Below are 18,845 nucleotides of genomic sequence, written 5' to 3'. Positions count from 1 at the left end.
ATAGTCCTGGAATTTCTGGCCAGGGCAATCAAGCAGGAGAAAGAAATAAAGGGTATTCAATTAGGAAAAGAGGAAGTCAAATTGTCCCTGTTTGCAGATGACATGATTGTATATTTAGAAAACCCCATCGTCTCAGCCCCAAATCTCCTTAAGCAGATAAACAACTTCAGCAAAGTCTCAGGATACAAAATCAACGTGCAAAAATCACAAGCATTCTTATACACCAAAAACAGACAAACAGAGCCAAATCATGAGTGAACTCCCATTCACAACTGCTTCAAAGAGAATAAAACACCTAGGAATCTAACTTACAAGGGATGTAAGGACCTCTTCAAGGAGAACTACAAACCACTGCTCAACAAAATAAAAGAGGACACAAACAAATGGAAGAACATTCCATGCTCATGGATAGGAAGAATCAATATCATGAAAATGACCATACTGCCCAAGGTAATTTATAGATTCAATGCCATCCCCATCAAGCTACCAATGACTTTCTTCGCAGAATTGGAAAAACTACCTTAAAGTTCATATGGAACCAAAAAAGAGCCCGCATTGCCAAGACAATCTTAAGCCAAAAGAACAAAGCTGGAGGCATCACGCTACCTGACTTCAAACTATACTACAAGGCCACAGTAACCAAAACAGCATGGTACTGGTACCAAAACAGAGATATAGACTAATGGAACAGAACAGAGCCCTCAGAAATAATACCACACATCTACAACCATCTGATCTTTGACAAACCTGACAAAAACAAGAAATGGGGAAAGGATTCCCTATGTAATAAATGGTGCTGGGAAAACTGGCTAGCCATATGTAGAAAGCTGAAACTGGATCCCTTCCTTACACCTTATACAAAAATTAATTCAAGATGGATTAAAGACTTAAATGGTAAACCTAAAACCATAAAAACCCTAGAAGAAAACCTAGGCAATACCATTCAGGACATAGGCATGGGCAAGGACTTCATGTCTAAAACACCAAAAGCAATGGCAACAAAAGCCAAAATAGACAAATGGGATCTAATTAAACTAAAGAGCTTCTGCACAGCAAAAGAAACTACCATCAGAGTGAACAGGCAACCTACAGAATGGGAGAAATTTTTTTCAATCTACTCATCTGACAAAGGGCTAATATCCAGAATCTACAAAGAATTCAAACAAATTTTCAAGGAAAAAACAACCCCATCAAAAAGTGGGTGAAGGACATGAACAGACACTTCTCAAAAGAAGACATTTATGCAGCCAACAGACACATGAAAAAATGCTCATCATCACTGGCCATCAGAGTAATGCAAATCAAAACCACAATGAGATACCACTTCACACCAGTTAGAATGGTGATCATTAAAAAGTCAGGAAACAACAGATGCTGGAGAGGAAGTGGAGAAATAGGAACACTTTTACACTGTTGGTGGGACTGTAAACTAGTTCAAACACCGTGGAAGACAGTGTGGCGATTCCTCAAGGATCTAGAAATAGAAATACTATTTGACCTAGCCATCCCATTACTGGGTATATACCCAGAGGATTATAAATTATGCTGCTATAAAGACACATGCACATGTATGTTTATTGCGGCACTATTCACAATAGCAAAGACTTGGAACCAACCCAAATGTCCATCAATGATAGACTGGATTAAGAGAATGTGGCACATATACACCATGGAATACTATGCAGCCATAAAAAAGGATGAGTTCGTGTCCTTTGTAGGGACATGGATGAAGCCGGAAACCATCATTCTCAGCAAACTATCACAAGGGCAAAAAAACAAACACTGCATATTCTCACTCATAGGTGGGAATTGAACAATGTGTACACTTGGATGCAGGAAGGGGAACATCACACACCAGGGTCTGTCGTTGGCTGAGGGGAGGAGAAAGGGATAGCATTAGGAGATATACCTCGTGTAAATGACGAGTTAATGGGTGCAGCACACCAACATGGCACATGTATACATATGTAACAAACCTGCACATTGTGCACATGTACCCTAGAACTTAAAGTATTTAAAAAAAAAATGGTGCTAGGTCTGGGTGCGGTGACTCACACCTGTAATCCTAGCACTTTGGGAAGCCGAGGTGGGTGGATTGCCTGACCTCAGGAGTTCGAGACCAGCCTGGACAAAATGGTGAAACGCCTGTCTCTACTAAATTACAAAAACTTAGTCAGTCATGGTATCATGCACCTGTAATCCCAGCTACTTGGGAGGCTGAGGCAGGAGAATTGCTTGAACCCAGGAGGCAGAGGTTGCAGTGAGCCGAGATCATGCCACTGCACTCCAGCCTGGGCGACAGAGCGAGACTCCGTCTCCAGAAAAATAAAAAGATAAAAATAAATAAATAAAAATGGTGGTGAGATAATTAGATATCCACAGGCAAAAAGATAAACTTAGACTCTTACCTTAGACCTCACACTATACGTAAAAACGAACTCCAAGTAGATCATACACGTAAATGTATTAATAAGAGTCAAAACAATCCAAACTTTAGAAGAAAACTTAGGAGCAAATTTTTAAGATCTTGGGTTAGGCAAAGATTTCTTACAGATGGCACCAAAAGCATGGTCCATAAAGAAAAAACTGATCAATTGGACTGTCTTAGAATTCAATACTTTTGTACTTCAAAGATACCACTAAGAAAATGAAAAGACCAGCAACAGACTGGGAAGAAATATTTGCAAATCATATACCTGACAAAGTTCTTGTTTCTCAGCCCAGGCCTGCTTTGAGAAAGAGGCTCTAGTGGCAGTGGCAAGGGTGGGGTGGGGTGAGGTATCATGCTTTTTACTTATAGCTTCAATGTACCACAAGAACTCTGAGACTGACTTAGGTCTTGTCTGAAGTATGAAAGTGCGAGAAGGTGCCATGCAGGCTAACACTGGATAGGGTACAATTAACGGGTCCAGGGGAACCAGGTTAGGAACACCAATAACAAATAGAGGGATATTTGATACTTTGCAACTTTGTCTAGTGAAAGCAGATCTGAAGCCACTACTGAAACCTGGTTAAACTCTCACAGACAGAACAAAGATGGGCAGTTTGCTAAATTGAGTCAACATAATCTGTTCTCAGTAACAGTAACACAGGTAGCTGTGTTTACACAGAAATCCACAGATCTGGATTTGAAGGCAGCTCCAAGCTTAGGATGCCAACGCAGTTATCCAACATTTGGCGCACACTGTTCTGCTAGACTAGTCTTGGGACAAATGCATTTTACTTCCAATGGGTCCCTTTCTTTCTGTTGCTTGTCTGAGAGGTAGAGAATGTAGGAATACATATGTATATTGTGATAGTGTGTTTGCATGTAGGGACGGGAGTTTCTTTTCCTTACTTGTATTGCCCTGGGTGTTCATCTCTTCTGGTGTTGAAGTCCAGAGAAATTTTAGCATCCAGTCCAATTCCGAAGTAGTTGTTCATGACACATTTTTCTTTGAAGCGTCTGAAATTAACCAGAGAAGAGGACAGACATTGGTGCAAGAAAGAAGTGCCGCTATCATTGGGTGTGAAGATGAATCTGTATGATGGAAAATCATTGAGGGAAGGCCCCCTCCACACTGGGCACTAACTATAACATTTTTGAGGGGCACATGTAGATATCCTTTTGTGTGAACAAGTAGCTGATTAGCTGTAAGAGGGAGTGCCTAGCCAGTTGGGAAGCTTCAGTGGGATTGGAACTCATAATAAAGAAGCAGCATTCATGATTTTAGTCATCTTCGGAGGCCTCATATATGAGTGGTCCATATTTTCTTCATATGCAGTATTAAGGGAAATACAGTCATTGGCTTATTCCTATAAAGAACTTTTGAATATCCTAGACACAAGCATGCCATGACAGTTAAGTCTGCACAACTGCTCTCAGTGATGTCTGACATCAAAGGGCAAAGTGACCACACATTTGGGAGGAAAGACTGATAAAAGAGGGTAGATATGTCCATAACAAAAAAGCCAATTGTCCATCTAGGGTGCCAACATCAAAACCAGTGGTGTGCCATAGCCAGTTGGCACTAGCTCATGTAAACTGATTATGCACAGCTCTTTCCAACTCCAGATTCAATGGCATTGTATCAGTAATTTAAATAGGCCATGGTGGAAGGGTTTACACCATAAATGAATCAGGGCTTTCTCCCCCAAGAGAGCAGGTTGTTAAACACTTGCCAGTGCACTCTTGATCAAAATTCATTAGGTAGATCCATGAGAGCTCAGACATAAATTTGAGCCAATGAAGAAGTGTGGGGGCAAGAATGCGGGTTGGAGACAGGAATAAAAATTGTTTTCTTAAATAAATTATTTAAGAAGACATAAATAATTGCTAACTGTGTCCTTTTGAGAAATTAAAATGGATACAGTTGAGCTGTTTAATCTTAGATTACTTTTGTATTCATTACTATACTGACTCTACATCTCTCACATGAGATTTGCCTCCCTTAGCCACAGTCCAGAGATTGGAGATTCTCTAACTAATGTCCAAGCTGATCTTCTTAATGGAACTCAGAATGAGTAAATGTGGCAGAACTTGGCTGCTGGGGATATTCTAAAGAGGGAGAACTGGTGAGACAGACGTCCTTAGATTTGTTGCCTAGTCCCCTAACTAATGACCATTTAGTTTTTAGTATCTTCAACCTTTTACTGTTAAGGGCAACAGTGAAAAACAGCAAGTCCTCTGTAATAACAACAACTAACATTTATTAATTGTTTATAATAATAACAATAATAACTGCAAACGCATATAACACTTAATTATGGGTGCCAAGCACTACTCAGTGCAAGTACTTTTCATATATAAATGTAATAAATACGGCAAACCCATGATGCAAGTTCTACAATGGTCTTCATTTTACATATGAGAAAACTGTGGCTCACATTGGTTTAGTCACTTGTGTAGGTGACACAGCTAGTAAGTAAGAGAAAGGATTTGATTATGGAGATCCTGAGATTGTGCTCTTAACAAGAGAAAGAAAGAAGCCATTAAACGGGGATAGAGTTAAATACTTACATAGATTCAGGTGTAAAATATAAGTGATCCAAGTTAAGGTTGTCTAGGTCCTCACTTTTGAGAGAAGATATAGCAGACAAAGTGCCACGACGAGAACCTAGACACAACAGACATCACTTGGGTGTCAGATACAAACAAAAAAGCCCTTCCCCTCACTTGTATTTCACCCCATTTTCTCTGTGGAGGCAAGGTCAAGCTCAATGACTTTCCCCTAGATAATATTAAGGGTTCTCATTCCAAAGAGGGATCCTCTTGGATGGATAGGGACTTCCACTGAGAGAAGAATAAAGCTGGGCTGCTTGCTTGCTGGCAGTGAAAACAGCTTCAAATCTTGGATTTCATCAGGCCAACCTCTTCAGTGTTCCTAATGAGGTCATTACTCTGGACATTGACATGGGATCTTATAGTGTGAGTTTCTGGGAAAGAGGGAGGGGTAACTGCTGCAGGAGTATGGCTAAAAGAGGATGCATAAAAAATACATATTTACTCTTTGGGAACTAAACAACAGTGACGAAGGCTAGAATAAGGGAAGAAGACAGAAAGATCCTTACGGCGTCGTGGGCTTGTCTGGTTAGTATCTTCTGGGTCATCTTCCAGGAAGAAAGTTGAACTAAAGTTCTTAACAGATATTGTCTGTCTGCTTTCCTCATCCAGAACTATAGAGAAAAGTGGGAGGAAGGAAAGCAAAAAAGAAAGGAGGAAGCGAGGGAGGAAGGAAGGAGGGAGGAAGGAAAGAGGGGGAGAAGATGGAAGGAAAGAAAGATTAATTACACTTATTGAACATTTATTGAGCATCTATTTTGTTTAGTTAATGGGTAGATGATGGAGACTCCCATTTGACCATCATGTCTCCTCCATGATACTGTTTGTAGTCTCAGCTTACTTACAGTGTTGCTGTTTTTTCATACTCATGCCTGAGCTTTCTTTGTTTTACTGGTTACTCCTTTTTTCTGTCACCGAGTACATGTGGTTGTGAGTAGAAGTTTGTGGCTGTGGATTGGGTTATCAGCATGGGAAACCCTCTGCTCTTCTACCTCCATTCTATTAGTTGATTTACTTACATGGCTTCTGTCTATAATTGAGCCTCTAGGACTGTGCCACTCTTTCACTCGAATGTCTCACTCCACATCTGAAACATTTGGGAAGTCTCTTTCCTTTCACCAGCCTATATGTTGTATAGCTGAGATGCTTAGTCTCAGCCTGTGTCAAAGCTCATAGGTTCAATCTCTACCCCTACCAGGGAGGTCTTTTTTCATCTCATAGCCACAAGCTACACCTCTAAATCTAACATATATGCTGATGGAGCAGACTGAGGGTTGGTTGTGACAGTTATGGCTACATCAGTTTAATCTGATCCCCACTGCTTGGAAACTAATTATAGAAATAGAGACAAATTGACTGTTTAATCCTTCCACTGTGCAGAAGGGAGATTTTCTTTCTTTCTAGGAAACTTGGCTGAGGTTGTACCTGAAGGTACCAAGGCAGGGCAAGGCACCATGACTAAAAGTCAAGGGCCAGCCAAACGGACTTCCTTGCTGCATGGGACTTCTGCTCAGTTCCAATAGCTTAGTTAGAATACACTCAGTCTTATACCACCTTCTGATCTGTTTCTCAAAGTATTGTGGGAAAGAAGTGGTCAGCCAAACATTCAATGAAGAAACTGAGGGAGTTGAAGAGTTTTCATTCTGAGTTGGGAAGTTTGCAGACTGTTGTGAGCTCTGGGCAATGGCAATTATGCCAGAACTGTCAGGACCACTCTCAGGGACCTTGTGCCTGATTAATACTGTGCAACACATACAGAGATGAACACCATTTTCTTTCTAAAATAGTCATAGGCTCAGTGGCTGGAAAGAAACAGGAGCAGGAGGAAAAAAGTCTTATGGCTGGTGGTGGAAGCTGATAGAGCTTTGAACCAGGCTACTTAGCATCTATTAATATAATTATATAGGATGAGTGTTGATTTCCAAAAATGAATAGCAGGAGTTGACTATCTGGGAGGGAGGAGGAGGCAAAGGGGCAGCTTAGCAGGACTGAGGCTTTTCAAATCAGTAGTCTGAATATGGACTTCGTATGCAATATGAATGCAGAATCTAGACAACGTTTTGTAGCAGAGTCAGATAGCAAACCTGGAGTCAGTGAGACCAGTAAACCATCCTCTGGAACTTTTTCTTTCCCCTACCTCAGTCACTACAACCCTGGCCACCTTACCTTGTTCAACTTGGAACATGATGAGTTTCAAGGATTTCTGGAGATTCTGGGCCTTTGTGGCCAGCTCCAACTTGCACTTGGCTATGTGATCTATTTGAAGAACGAAGGGCTTCCTATCTGCCTTGCTGCTGTCTGCATATACTGTAGCACTTTTCTCAGAAGAAGTAGCTGCTGCCTCCTCAGCCAGGACATCGATCAGGACACTGAGCTTATCATACATTAAGTCACTCTAGATAGAAAGGAAGGAGACAGGTCTTTGTTATGAGGGACCCATGCTTGAGAGGACAGAACGAGGAGTGGTGGTGATATGGGGAAGGGTAGGGAGGGGTAAGAGTTGTCCATAAATGCTGAGCATAGAAAACCACATTTGGGAAGATGAGGTACTTAGAGAAAGAAGTAAGTGGGTAGATGTGATGAGATAACCAAAGTGTGTTAGGAGATCAAACCCATATCATTTGTTTCAGAGTGGCCCCATGCATCAGTGTATATAGCTGAGTCTTTCTTGTGTCAAACTGGCCTATAAAACAATGTGTAATATGCAAACTTGACGAAAGACAAACATTTCTGGATTTTTATGGGCATGCTCCTCTGGATATGCATGTGCCCCTGCTTAGGTGCTTGGTGTGTGTCTTTGTATGTGTGTAGTTTGGGGACCTACATCTGCTGCATGATTTAAGGCCTCGATTCTTAGCTCCATCACTTAATAGTTTGTGATCTGAGACAAGTTTCTTAACTGCTTTGTGCCTCCATATTCTAGGGTAGTTGTGAGGATTGAATACATTGATACATTAAAAACAGAACAGTCCTCGACACAGAGTAAGTGTTATATATATAAATGTTGGCTATTGTTGTTAGAGGGGTGAATGTGAATGTATTTGTATGTACATACTTTCAAGCACGTTCTGGTGTACAGCCATGCACATACCTGCTTGATGTACACTTGTGTCTAGTTGTGAGCAGATGTTTGGCATGTACATGGTATGTGTGTATGCATGTAGAGGGCCATCCCTCATTTAGCAAAAGATGGAAGTTCAATGAGGTTGGACCTTCCTCATCAGTGAGGCTTAATAGCTGCTCCTCCTTTCCTTTCTTTTACAATTCCCAGTGAGAGGCATGTTTGTTTTTTATTAAAAAGGGGCCCCTGGCTGCTCCACAAAGAGTATAAGACAAAAGGAATGGAAACTTACTTTCAAAATCACAGACACTATTGCTGTATTGTTCTGTTTTATCTGACCCCAGGCCTTTACAATATCAATCACAAAATCTTCCACAGCTGAACACAGGAATCTAGAAAGATAAGATAGATGGCACAATGTTACATGAACCATGAGGCCCAGAGCCCTTCTCTCTTACGTCATCAGTCCCCATCTTCCTCCTACTCCTCTCTCTCTTTCCTGATCTGTCCTCTCTCTCTCACCCTCTCCTCCCAACCTTTTCCTCTCTGCTTTTTTTTCTGTACATATTGTGAAATATGTTCCATCCCCACTTTAGTCCAGTTTCACACCACTTCCCAAGTCAAGTACCTAAGAAAGCTTGACCAGCATTTCTTAGTACTAAATTTTGAATTTCCAAAAAAGAGAATTCACTTGGTCCAACTTGGGTCAGGTTTTCACCCAGGGTCAATCAGCTATGTTTCAAGGGCCCAGCTAATTTAGTACAAACAATTATATTGGGAGGACTCTCCCTGTGGGAAGTTTTTCTCAAAGGAGAGTGTAGTCGACTGGGCAGGAGCCCTCTAAGAAGTTCCAGGAAGAACAAATGACCCACATATTTAGAAGGGGAAATGTGTTCCTCAGGTTATGAGAAAGCAGCTATAGGTAGATATTACAGAGACCTTTCTTGATGTAAAAGATGGAAAGCAAGGTGTCTATACTATAGGAAGCTATGCTATGCTCTTAAATGGTCCATAGTGTTGTGTTTCCCTACTATAATCCTCTTTCCAAATCTCTGGCTTGCAATTTTGACTTTTTGGAGCAGCAGACGACTTCACCTCAATGTCATCTTTCTTTCCTAAACTTTTCATTCAGGGGGCTTGAGTTGGGAGAAATCTGATTTGGGAACATAAACATATATTTTCCTTGGCCTCAACACCCCCAGCTATCAAAATGAGCCCCATGTCTGACCTGGGAACAGCCCCAAACGATGAGAGCCAAAGGAAGACTGACCTGGTTGCGATGATCATCTCTGTGGGGTACTTGGCCTTCAGGATTTTGTTCAACTCGGTGGCTGCAGATTCTAAGTGTTGGATGGCAGCAGCCTAGGGGTAAAAGGAGTTCTTAAGCCCTGGAATCTTAGTACGATAACACAGTATGCTGCCCATCCTCATCCCCTGCAGCCTCATTGTTGCTTACTGACTCTATCAGCAACTCAACTTCCTCTCTAGAGATGATAATGATCAAAGAATTCTTGTTGAAGGTCAACAGAGATGATCTTAGATCTATGCTCATTCTAAAAATCTAGATGTATTTCATTTTCTCTTAATAATCACAACCTCTTATGAAGGAGGTACTATTTCTTTCATGTTTCAAATGAACAAACAATCTCATATTACATAGCTAGTAAGGAATAAAGCTGGATTCAAATCTACATCTTTCCAATTCCAGAATGTAACGTCTTTAATAATATTACTACCAATAACAACAGCACCCACTTATATAGTACTGACTATGTGCCAGGCTCTGTTCTAAGCTACATGTATATTTCTTCATATAATCCTCATAACAACCTTATGAGATAAAGACTATTATTATCTCCATTTCACAGAAGAGAAAGCTGAGGCCCAGAGAAGGGAAAGACAATAAGTTTAGAGTCAGGATTCAATTCCAGGTAGTCTGGCTCTTGAGTCTGTGTTCTTAATTACAACTTCTACTCCTTCCTCTCTGTCACCCTTGACATTCAAACATCTACCAAGACCTGATAATTCTATTTTTTCAGTATGTCTCAAATGTATCCACTGCTATGCATCCCTGCTACCACTTTACCAGTCCAAATCACCATCATCTCTTGCCTAGACAATTACAACATCTCCTAGCTTTTCTCTTTGCCTTTAGTCTTTTATTCCTTCAATTGTTTCTCCACATACCATGGCACTCCTCTACTTAAACCCCTTCTCTTAGATAGCAGACTGGATAGATGACTGGATATGTGATAAAGCATGCATAGGAAAATGTTAGTAGTAGAACTACCATTTCAACTTTCATCAATGTAGAAATTTTCATAATAAGATAAGAAAAAAATCCTTCTATAATTTTTATTGCTCTTGGGATAAAATCCAAACTTCCTACTGTGGTTTATCAGGCCCTTCCTGGCCTGGCCCCTGATTACTTCTCTAGCCTCATCTTTAGTCAGTCTCCCTGAATGCCCCCTCCCTGGCCCCTATGCATCAGCCATTATGAATGTACTTCAGTTTCGTGAATATTCCATGCTCTCTCTTGCCTTTGGAACAATACACGCTGTTCCATCTGTGTGGAAAAACCCTCCCCTTTCTTATTCTCCTGGTTAACTCCCTCTGGATCTCAAGTCTCTTCTGAAACAGCACTCCTCCAGAGAAGCTTTCCCTGAGTTCCCCAGACTCAGATAGATCTTCCTGCTATGTGTTCCCAACCCCCTCTACTTCCTTATATGCTAACACTCATACTACTTGATTAAAACAATTTATTTTTCCATCTCTTCAAGTAGACTATGTCATTCTTCTTTACCCACTAGCATATAAGAACATCTCCTAGAATAATATCTCACATGAAGTAGTTACTCCGTAAATATTTTGAGTGAATAATAAATGGGTGAATGAATTATATCCCCAATGCCTAACATAGTTCTTGGTAAACAGCTGCTGACTGACATGTCACCAACCCTCAATGATCTCATCCTCATCCATGGAAAATGCAAACGCTTCTCTCTGGGTTTTGCCAATTATTTCACTGCGTAATAAAGATATTGGTCTGAATTACAGCTGGACAGTAGTTACCTCAAATCGTGGTACATCCATTTCAACCTGTCCTTTTAGCAGTGGGGTTTGTCTGGGAGTCTCACGAATCATCACACTCCATCTGAAATGAATTTCAAAGACGGATATTTAAGCATCTGTTTCATCGCTGGTAAAAATTAATGCTTCAAAGGTGAAGATAGAAGTAAAAATGTTTATGTGGTGGGGGGAAGTGGGTTGTAGGGGGTGCCCAAGCAATCTCTGGTCACCTGATCTCAAGGTATACCATAAGAGGAACCTCTGTCTCATGACTTCTATAGGCCAGTGTGATGGAAGGAATTCCCTTCCCTTTACAGGGTTCTCAGAGAGCAGTACTTCTTAACCAGAGGTAACCATCAAGATCATCTGAGGTGCTTTTGTACAATACACATTCCAGGGCCCTGCCATGACCTACTGAATCTTTGTGGTGGGGCCCAGGTTGATGTTTCTAAAAGGCTCCCCAGGAGATCCTTATGGGCAGCAATAAATCAAATGTTCATATATGCACCAGCATAGAAAGTCTTTCTTTCCTCAGGAGATAGGATGGTAGTACTCGCTCTTCTCTAGAGCAGTGACAATGTAAGCAAGTTATTTCTAAACTCTCCCTTCATCCTTTTTTAGTTTCTTTGAAAATCTGATGAAATTATAGACTTTTCCCCAAGAGAGGATATGCTTAAACAAATCATTGGCTCTGCAACTTGAAGAAGGTTCACAGAACGCTTGAACTTTATCCATGGGGCCCCTGCTCTAGAATCCTTTAGGTTTTTTTTTGGTGTTTTTGTTTTTGTTGTTGTTGCTTTGTTTTGTTTTGTTTTTTTGAGATGGGGTCTCACTGTGTTGCCCAGGCTGGAATGCAGTGGCGTGATCATGGCCCACTGCAGCCTTGACTTCCCAGTAGGATCCTTTAGTTTTGAAGAGGGGCTTCAATAATGTTTGAAGGATACATGGTAGACCCTGGCTTCCCAAGAGACAAGCCCAACCCAACCCACAAATTGCTCTGCACTGAAGCCAGAAAGGAAATGAGGCTCTATCAGAGAAGTTAAAGTATTCCTGATTGAGGTGATGTAACTGATGTGGGACAGCAAGAGGCACAAGGGCCTGGTCTTTCGGCCACATACCTGTCTAGGATCCTCACACTAGCCTGCTCCACTCTGTTGAGGATGTCCAGAGGTGACTTGCTTTTGTTCCAGAATGCACCCCAGCCCAGGACACGAGCCAGATCATTGCCGGTTCCAAGTGGGATGACTGCCAGCTGACACTGCAAGAACAAAAGGAGACACCCTTTTCAGACAGTCTTTCTACCAAGTTTCACCCATGGAAGAACCTAAAGGGTACTCTTAGGGAAGAATTATGGTCTTAAAGTCAGCGGATTTAAGGGACTTCAGATTCTGGGGAAGGTAATGAGAAGATGTTTGCAATTGGGTGAAATTTTCCCTAAGGAGTTGGACCCCAGTGTTAACAACACAGAATCTACTAAGTAAAGGGAAAACTTGCTGGAATATAACAGTATTCATGGCCATGCTTATAAAAGAGAAATATAGCTGTGAATTTCTATCTGGGCTGGGCCAAGGAGGTGAAGTACGTCAGGAGACAAAGCTATTGGAGTGAGAAGAGCAAGGGGCTGCCTAGGGACAGCAAGGAGACATAGAGGAAAGTTTCTGCCACTCTTGAGACTCAAGGAAGAAAATCAGTGGGCTCAGGAGGGGAAGGAAATTCGGAGCTGAGTTATGTCTAAGACCACTTCTGTTTTGTTTGCTCTCCTCTACTTCAACTCTTCACTTTGAAGCCTAGTGAACAGAGCACTGCTCATTCTTTCTGTCAATGTCACACAGATAGACAACCAGAAAATAGTCTAGATGAGCAGGCTTAGATTGGGAATCTACCAGTCAGGCTGAATATGAAACCTGGGGGAAACATATTTTACAGACAGGGAGGGAAAAGACTTGGGACTTCTTGGGATGGGCAGTTGCACACCCCTACTTTTTCTAGCAATGGCTAAACTGAGTCATCCAGGGACTTACCTTTTCATGTAATCCAAAGGCATCAATCAGAGATAAGACCCAGCTCACGCTGCCATCTCCACCACAAACCAGAATGCGAAAGCGAGCAAAGTTCTTGAACATAGACAGCCTGGAAGGACAAAGAGGAAAGGGGGTCATTTCATGAACAGCTGGGTTTTGTAACTTTTCCCACAATATAAGATTGCTGCTTTGGTACTCTGCTAACAGACTACCTGCCTTCTTTCCCTTAGCCCTTATCTCTCTGTGTATCTAAGACCATAGACAATCCCAGAGATCAGGCTTTGCCTCAACTCGTTTTCTTTCTGTGCCCAGCTTTGCTCTGGAAAACACTAGTAACCTAACCAGACCCATTTGCTGAGGCCCAGGAAGATGCCTTGCATGGTGGCCAGTGGGCTCACAGGAACCAGGACTGAGCAGCCAGATGATCCCAAAATAAAACAGGTCTGTAGAGGAGATAATATCTATTTGGTCCTGGGAAAGAGAGCGGCAGGAAAAGTAGATAGCAGTGTCCATTTGTCTCTTTCTCTGAGGTTAGGAGGCATAGTTTTACGTTTTCCAACCAAAAAAGATAAAGCAAATCTGAGAGGGGCTTGGACTTGGGCTTGAAGGAATTTCTGGGAGAGGGCTAAGAGCCCTCCTACCAGCCAACCCAAAAGGCTCTGGAGTTATGCATTTGTGTCCTGACTTGAGAAAATAGATCTTTCCTGCCCAAATACAAGAACTGATTCCAAGAAACCTATCCTGGTTTAGAATGCATAGAGGGAAGACTCCCTTACATACCCAATCATACTCATGGGGTACATGCTTACCCTGCTTCAGGTCCACCCTTCAATAGGTCGAACACTTGAGATGGGTTAAGGTATTGCTTGAATTTTCGGAGGAAGATGATCCCCTGATGATCGCCACTTTTGGAGTTGATGAAGATGAGCAAGGGACATGAACAGGCTGATGACCAATCAAGATTCCAGAAGTCCGAAGATACTACTAATTGGCCTGACACAACGAAAAGAAAAGACAAAAAAGAACAGACACGTTGAGATCGAAACGAGACATGACTTAACATCACATTTTGCAATAACTTTTTGAGTATGAGTCTCAGTTTTTTTGCGAATGAGGAGCAGAGTCAAGATACCACCCAGAAGGGCTAAAAGTATTTGTCCAGCTGTTGTCAGAAAAATGACATTTGCTGAGCCACTACTACATGCCAAGCATCATGCCAGATACTGCTAGGGGTATAGTCCCTGCCTTCAGGCTCGGGAGAGAGACTCATACACAACAGTATGTTGGAACATAAGGAATAAAGAAATTGGTGCCACAACCAAGGATTAGTAAAACTGTGAGGAAACTGAGGAAGGAGAGGATTGAGAACCCAGGAGGAAGACCAGCACACAACTAGTCCTTTCTCTGCCCAGGATACCTCAGTTCTTATAGTGAGAAGATACTAGGTCAGGAGAAGGGGGGAAGAAAAGGCTGTCATTTAGCCAGGAGCTAAATAACGGAACATATCAATGTGGGATGAAGCAAAGAACTGTAATCACTTCTCTAAGGCTGTTGCAGAGCAATCTGTATTATCTAATCAACTTCCCCGGGGGAAACAAGACTATAGGAAAATTATCTGAACAAGGGAGAGGCTTTTAATAATCCCCAATATTATAGTTACCCATGGAGAAGTGAGGTTATAGCAGTCTAAATAACCAAGGCCTGCCAACTCGTGCTGAGTCTCAGAGCCTATTGGCAGGGAGACAGGCAGTGTGCAATGGCCCCCTAAGAGATGCTAGACAAATAGTGAGCCCCCAGACCTCGGAGCTGTGGCTTGACAGGGATGCCTCCGCAAAAATAGATACACAGGGCGAAAAGCATGTGGCTCACTCCTCAGTGGGGGTGGGAAGAGGTGGGTTGAGAAGACCCATTTGTTTTAGCCTGGGTGGAAGGGAACCTGAAGGAAATCTACTTGAGTAGATTTCATGACTGGTTTGCCTGGAAAAATCAAAGGCAGGTTTCCTCTATGGGCCAATTTCCACTCACTGGTCAGTGGAGCTTGAAGGCATCCTAAGCCAGCTAGCCAGTCATGCACCAAATTTTTAGGACTTGGCAGGCCTGACAGCTACAAGGGAGTCTTATAGAAGCTGGGTCCCCTCACTAGCATAGCTCAGAAGTAGTTACTTTCCCTGAACACATTATCCAAAAGTAGTACCCCTTCCAACTTATTTTTACTAAAGTAATATGTTGACACAATAGTAGTTAAGACACATTAATCCCTTCATTCAATAAATATGTACGGAGGGCATTCTCTGTGCCTGCTTTACGTCCTGAGAATACAGTGGTGGACAAGATAGAAATAGTCCATACCCTTGTGGAACTTATATTTTAATGGAGGAGACAGACCATAACAAATAATTATAAAAAAGAATTTGTCATGAAGAAAAATAAAGTAGGGAAAGCGGGTAGAGATTGGAAGGGTGTTATTTTAGACAGACTGGTCAGGGATGGCTTCTCTCAGGAGGTGACATTTGAGATGAAACTTGAAGGAATGCAGGAGTGAGCAATGCAGATATCTGGGGGAAGAGTTTTTTGGGGGGTAGGAAGAAGAATAAGTGCTAGGACTCAGAAAAGGGAGACTGTCTAGGCTGTCTGAGGATCAGTGAAGAGAATAGTAAGGTTGTTGTGAAGTGAGTGAGGGGGGAATGGCAGAAGATGAGGTCAGAGAGGTGACATGGGACAGATTCAATGGCAACAAGATGTTAGAGGAAGTAGTGCAAAAATAAGGGGAAGAGTGTTCAGCATGGACTTGAGACATTATGAGTCAGGCCTTAAGATATTTAAATAAAATAGTCAAAAGGTGTTAACTTTTTATGTGCTTGCTCCCCTACCAATCAACAATGCAGGCCCCAATTCATGGCCTAGCCCAAAGCTTACCTCTCCCTTGTTTTAGAACCTGTCTGTGCTCTGTGCTTCCCTTCCTCACTCTGCAACCCTCTATCAACACCCCCTAGGTGAGCATGTGACTTTGGGTATGCACCCTAATTAAAGGACTCGTAGAAGCAACTTCTTGCCAACATCTAGTGGCTCTCTGAGGTGTGCTTGGAAGCAAGCACTTTCCCTGCCAGAGGTCCTGGAATAAACTTATCTATGCCCCCAGTGTTTTTGTTTTGCTTAGTGTCAAAGGCCCTTTGGGGGCAGTTCCTCTCTAACGGTGAGACAGCAGTGGCAGTGAGACGAATCACTGTGTACTATTTGGGCCTCAGTCTCCTTATCTTCAAAATGAATCATTCAAAAACTTAGTTTCCCAGTGTTTAGATGAAAATGGACCTTTAAAAGCCAATCATTATGCTCATGAGAAACAGAAATATAACTTGGCTCCTGAAGATGAGAAGATGGTCAAACTTACTCATAACAAGAAATATGCAAATTAAAACTAGACCACGTTACCATTTTTTTTTTCTTGTCTAGAACATTGGCAAAAAAAATGCAAAACAAACAAACAAACAAACAAAAAAAAACCCACACTTGATTGGGGAGGCCATGTGGGAATAGGCACTCTCATACACCAAGAATGGAAGTGCTGAGTGACACAAGCCCTATGGAGGTGAATTTGACAGTATCTATGAAAACTACAGAGGCATATGCATTTTGACCTAGTAATTCTATTTCTCGGAGTTTTTCATATAGACGTGTATGTAAAAGGATATGTATGAGGCTGTTCATTGTGGCATTATTTGTAATTGCAAAAGACTGAAAACTACTAAATTATTCATCATAGTGGACTGGTTAAATATGTTATGGTATATCCATATAGTGGAATATCTTGCAACTGTAAAAAAGAGCAAGGAAGCAATTTGTTGATATGGAAAAATCTCCAAAATATACTGTGAAGGAGAAAAAGAGCAAGGTGCAGAACAATATGCATAGTATTAAAAGGGGTGGATAGGAATATCTATTTATATTTACTAGTATATACATGAAGAACTACTGGAAGGTATTTAAGAAAGTAATGGCAGTATTGAACTGTGAGTGAGGATATGGGGGCTGTAGGAGATTGAGAAGATCAGAGAAAAGATAAAAGATAGCAGCAAGAGTTTTCATTAAGTATTATGTGTATATATATATTTCTTTTTAAAAAAACTGAACCATGTGAATATATTAACTAGACAAGAATTAAATTAAGAAGTAGGAAAAAAGAATTACACTAACGCTGTCCATAAATGAAATAGCCATGAGGGTATAAACTAGAGTGAGCACAGGAAGCTTAGAGAGAAAATTCTGTAATTAAGGCGACTTGAACTTTAGCATCAAACCTCATTTGGTCACAGATGGGAAGACAGTGGGAAGTAGCCCCGGCAGGAAGGCAGTCCCAGGAGACTACAGGGGCAGTCCCATCTAGCATTTCCCCCTGAGGAAGAGAATATCTGAATTTGAGCAAGGCCAAGTTTGTGAAGAGAATCTTGTGAACCAGGTGACAAAGATGGGTGCCACTGAGGGCAGGAATATAATAATGTTAAGAAGATTTATAACCAGGTAAACAATCCTTTCCACAAGGTTGCTTTTGAATAGAATGATGTTAATCATAAGGGAGTGTCCAGTATTATTCCACAATTTTAACTGACAATTCACATGGAAACTTAGAAGGCTGGCTTATGAACTTTGAAGTACTCAAAGCTGGAGGAAGAGATACTGGATGACAGAATCAAGATTGAAAAATGACCTTGACAGGCTGACCGGTCAAAGTCCAGGGATGAAATGTAAAGGGAATAAATGTGAAGCTTGCTCTTTAGGCTCACGGACATAAATTGTACCAGAACAGGACAATACGAACTTGACTTGGCAGCATCAAGTGTGAAAAGAGCTTAGGGGATTTAGTTGACTTTAAGCTCCTGATGAGTCAACAGCCTGAAAGAACCTTTCGAAAAAAGCTCATGTTTCTTTGAGCTGCATTAATACAACCACAGCACCCTAAACAGGGAGCCAACTGTCCCACTCAAATTTATTCTGTTCACTCCACAGAAAGATGCGAAATTGGCATAGGTTGGCTTACCATTCTCTTCCTGTACTTTAAAAATCCTCCTTTACTAATGTCAACTAATTTAACCTTCATGACACACCTGAGTACAATTATTATTCCTTATTGGCAGAAAACAAATGACAGATTAATCACAGAGAGGTTAAGTAACTTGTCCAGGGACATACAGTAAATGATAGAGTGTGTTACTAGGACTAGTAGTACCAGCAGCATCTGGGACTTGTTAGAGATGCAAAATCCTGGGCCCCACCCAGATCTACTGAATCAAATGCTCTGGGGGTAGTGTTTCAGACTGTCTGAAACACAGAAATCTGTGTTTTAACAAGCCTTTCAGATGCTTCTGATACAACAACCACTGCACTTCACTATTTTTTCTCCATATGAGCCAGTGCTGCTATCTTAGTCATCGCTCTGAGCCTTACATACAGTAATACATTCATTCAGTAAATGTAAATTTATTAATGGATTCGTGTAACAAATCTTGGCTGTGTGTATACCATATACCCAGGTCTGAGTCAAGTGCTAAGGATACAGAGAGTTCACAGGCTGGGGTGGAAGATGGACACCATTATAATGTCATGTGTTAGGTGCTTTGAGATATGTGTTCTTGGTTTAGAGCCAAAGAAGTAATTGATT

General features: G+C 41.5%; 1 protein-coding gene across 1 annotated transcript in view; it reads right to left on the bottom strand.

Moving 5' to 3' along the window:
- Positions 1-18,845, bottom strand: part of DGKK (diacylglycerol kinase kappa) — a 101,123-nt gene that overhangs the window by 14,811 nt on the left and 67,467 nt on the right. Inside the window, exons 8-17 of the mRNA XM_026449786.1 lie at positions 14,002-14,185; positions 13,193-13,301; positions 12,290-12,429; positions 11,175-11,256; positions 9,373-9,464; positions 8,395-8,494; positions 7,208-7,436; positions 5,551-5,655; positions 5,000-5,096; positions 3,338-3,445 (exon numbers count right to left, since the gene is read on the bottom strand). Of these exons, the coding sequence (XP_026305571.1) occupies positions 3,338-3,445; positions 5,000-5,096; positions 5,551-5,655; positions 7,208-7,436; positions 8,395-8,494; positions 9,373-9,464; positions 11,175-11,256; positions 12,290-12,429; positions 13,193-13,301; positions 14,002-14,185 (1,246 nt within the window). The remainder of the gene's footprint in view (positions 1-3,337; positions 3,446-4,999; positions 5,097-5,550; positions 5,656-7,207; positions 7,437-8,394; positions 8,495-9,372; positions 9,465-11,174; positions 11,257-12,289; positions 12,430-13,192; positions 13,302-14,001; positions 14,186-18,845) is intronic.

This window comes from Piliocolobus tephrosceles, chromosome 12 (genome assembly GCF_002776525.5).
Source record: "Piliocolobus tephrosceles isolate RC106 chromosome 12, ASM277652v3, whole genome shotgun sequence".
NCBI classification, from domain to species: domain Eukaryota; kingdom Metazoa; phylum Chordata; class Mammalia; order Primates; family Cercopithecidae; genus Piliocolobus; species Piliocolobus tephrosceles.
Note: the sequence above shows the minus strand (reverse complement) of the source record. Positions and strands in the feature narration are given on the sequence as shown.